The 2,575-nt window shown below is 41.8% G+C and overlaps 1 protein-coding gene across 1 annotated transcript in view; it reads right to left on the bottom strand.

Moving 5' to 3' along the window:
* LOC308174306 (Golgi SNAP receptor complex member 1-like) overlaps positions 1 to 1,178 on the bottom strand; it is an 8,635-nt gene extending 7,457 nt beyond the window's left edge. Inside the window, exon 1 of the mRNA XM_080549385.1 lies at positions 1,150 to 1,178. Coding sequence (XP_080405511.1) covers positions 1,150 to 1,177 — 28 coding nt within the window. The 5' untranslated portion in view covers position 1,178. The remainder of the gene's footprint in view (positions 1 to 1,149) is intronic.
* Between the last annotated feature and the right edge of the window lie 1,397 nt (positions 1,179 to 2,575).

Raw genomic sequence — 2,575 nt, 5'->3', positions numbered from 1 at the left:
CACACACACAGGAGACACACATCACACACACACAGGAGACACACGTCACACACAGGAGACACACGTCACACACAGGAGACACACATCACACATAGGAGACACACATCACACACAGGAGACACACGTCACACACAGGAGACACACGTCACACACAGGAGACACACGTCACACACAGGAGACACACAACACACACAGGAGACACACACAGGAGACACACGTCACACACAGGAGACACACGTCACACACAGGAGACACACAACACACACAGGAGACACACGTCACACATAGGAGACACACGTCACACACAGGAGACACACGTCACACACAGGAGACACACAACACACACAGGAGACACACGTCACACACAGGAGACACACGTCACACACAGGAGACACACATCACACACATCACACACATCACACACAGGAGACACGGGGGGGCTCTCTAGTCAGTCAGTCAGTCAGTCAGTCAGTCAGTCAGTCTCTCTCTCTCTCTCTCTCTCTCTCGACTATATATAGTGACATGCATATCGTGAGCTTAGAATGATAAGGTTCTATCTCCGTTTAGAATGATAAGGTTCTATCTCCGTTTAGAATGATAAGGTTCTATCTCCGTTTAGAATGATAAGGTTCTATCTCCGTTTAGAATGATAAGGTTCTATCTCCGTTTAGGACAGTTCAGAGATATTGAGCGTCAAAGTTTTTACATTCCATTATGTTTTGTGAGATGGAACCTTTGTATTTTATTAATTACTAACTCAAAAATGTCAACATTTTAAAAATAACACCACAAAGGCATTAATAAACACCTAATGGATCAGATTATGTAAAAAAAACTCAAATTTGACCAAACATGGAGATAGAACCTTATAATTCTAACGTCACGATTTTATGACAGCTTGACAACCAGAGCCAGGAAGTCAGAGGTAGCTAACCTGTAGCGTTTAGCTAACAGCTAGTAGCACCAATACAAGGCAACTGAATGAAGCTTGTTTAGCCTAGCAAAGCTATCGTAACATCGCTAACCCGGTTAGCTGGTTAAAACACGAGTAGTTTAGCAAACTAGGTGCTTAACCGAGTAGCTTGACCGGTCGTCTAGCTATTTAAAATCCCTGGAAAGCTGAACTAGAATGATGGAAACGTTCATTACCTTCCCAGTAGTTCCCGTTGGTGGCCATGTCTGCCCACGTCACCCACCGATGGTGGCCGGAGGAGGAAGTTTCTGTTTAGTTCTGTTCACTGACAAGCGACGAGCAGCGACCCCGTGTGGTGGATGGTGAGAACAGCACATTCCTGATCTTGAGAGAGTGGGACAACACGAGAAATTAATAAATAATGAATGAATGAATGAATGAATGAATGAATGAATGAATGGTCTTTATTGTCATTAATACAGTACAGGTACCATACAACGAAATTTGGGAGGGGGGGCTCCCCTGGTGCTAGGAAAAAAATACTAAAAACAAGAAGGGAAAAAGAGCTGGTTTACATAAATAAAGGCTACACTATCCACTACTATACTATACAAATAAAACACTATGCTGTACTCTATGCTATGCTATAAATATCCTAACATTTCCTATCTCTGAACCTTCTGTACCCGAGGGTTGTCATATTGCACATAGTATTATTGCACATTCATTTAAGTGTCGCAGTTTGCAGGTTTGAAATGTTCACAGTTGTATAAATAAAAATGATGAGGAGATAGCTAACTCGCTTCTGAGAATCATTTTCGACTTTCTCTGTTAATGAAAATGTTCACAAGTTCCAGTTCTTACTTCTTCTCATTATAGTTCCCATCCATTAGGGTTTTTAATATTGCATAGGCCTAGCTACTGTAATTCGTTTGGACATTGTGGCTGTGTTCGAAATGGCATGCTCGCATACTGCGTACTACATACTCAATGGCTGTGTTCGAAATGGCATACTAACTAGCATACTACTCATACTAGATATGACGTAGATTTGAGTATGCGAGAGCGTTACACTGTACAAGTATGCACACAAAGTTCCTCTCTAGCTGAGTGAGGTTGTCTCTCAGTCTCAGGGCATCAACCTCCAGAGTGTTGAAGTCAAGGGAGAGACATTCAGGAGACAGGGTGGACTCGGTGGAGGGAGGTTTAGGCTCATCGTGACGTTAGAATTATAAGGTTCTATCTCCATTTTTGTCAAAATTTAGTTTTTTACATAATCTGATCCATTAGGTGTTTATTAATGCCTGTGTGGTGTTATTTTGAAAATGTTGACATTTTTGAGTTCAATCAAGTTTTAATTCATAAAATACAAAGGTTCCATCTCACAAAACATAATGGAATGTAAAAACGTTGACGCTCAATATCTCTGAAACTACCCTAAACGGAGATAGAACCTTATAATTCTAAGCTCACGTCATGGTGGGTATCTCTGGTTCTGACTTGAAGCTCTCAGCTTGTTGTTTAAAAGTTGGAAAACTGGAGTGGAACTCTGTCCGGTAGCTTTCTGGGCCTTGTATCAATACTGTGCCATTATGGTCGATGTTGATGGAGAATTTCCTCTCATCATGCAAGTCTTGTCCATGGTTGACACCCCTCAGTCTT

Source organism: Nansenia antarctica, assembly GCF_963989245.1.
Source record: "Nansenia antarctica genome assembly, chromosome: 20".
NCBI classification, from domain to species: Eukaryota; Metazoa; Chordata; class Actinopteri; order Argentiniformes; family Microstomatidae; genus Nansenia; species Nansenia antarctica.
This window is presented reverse-complemented; position numbering and strand designations above follow the sequence as displayed.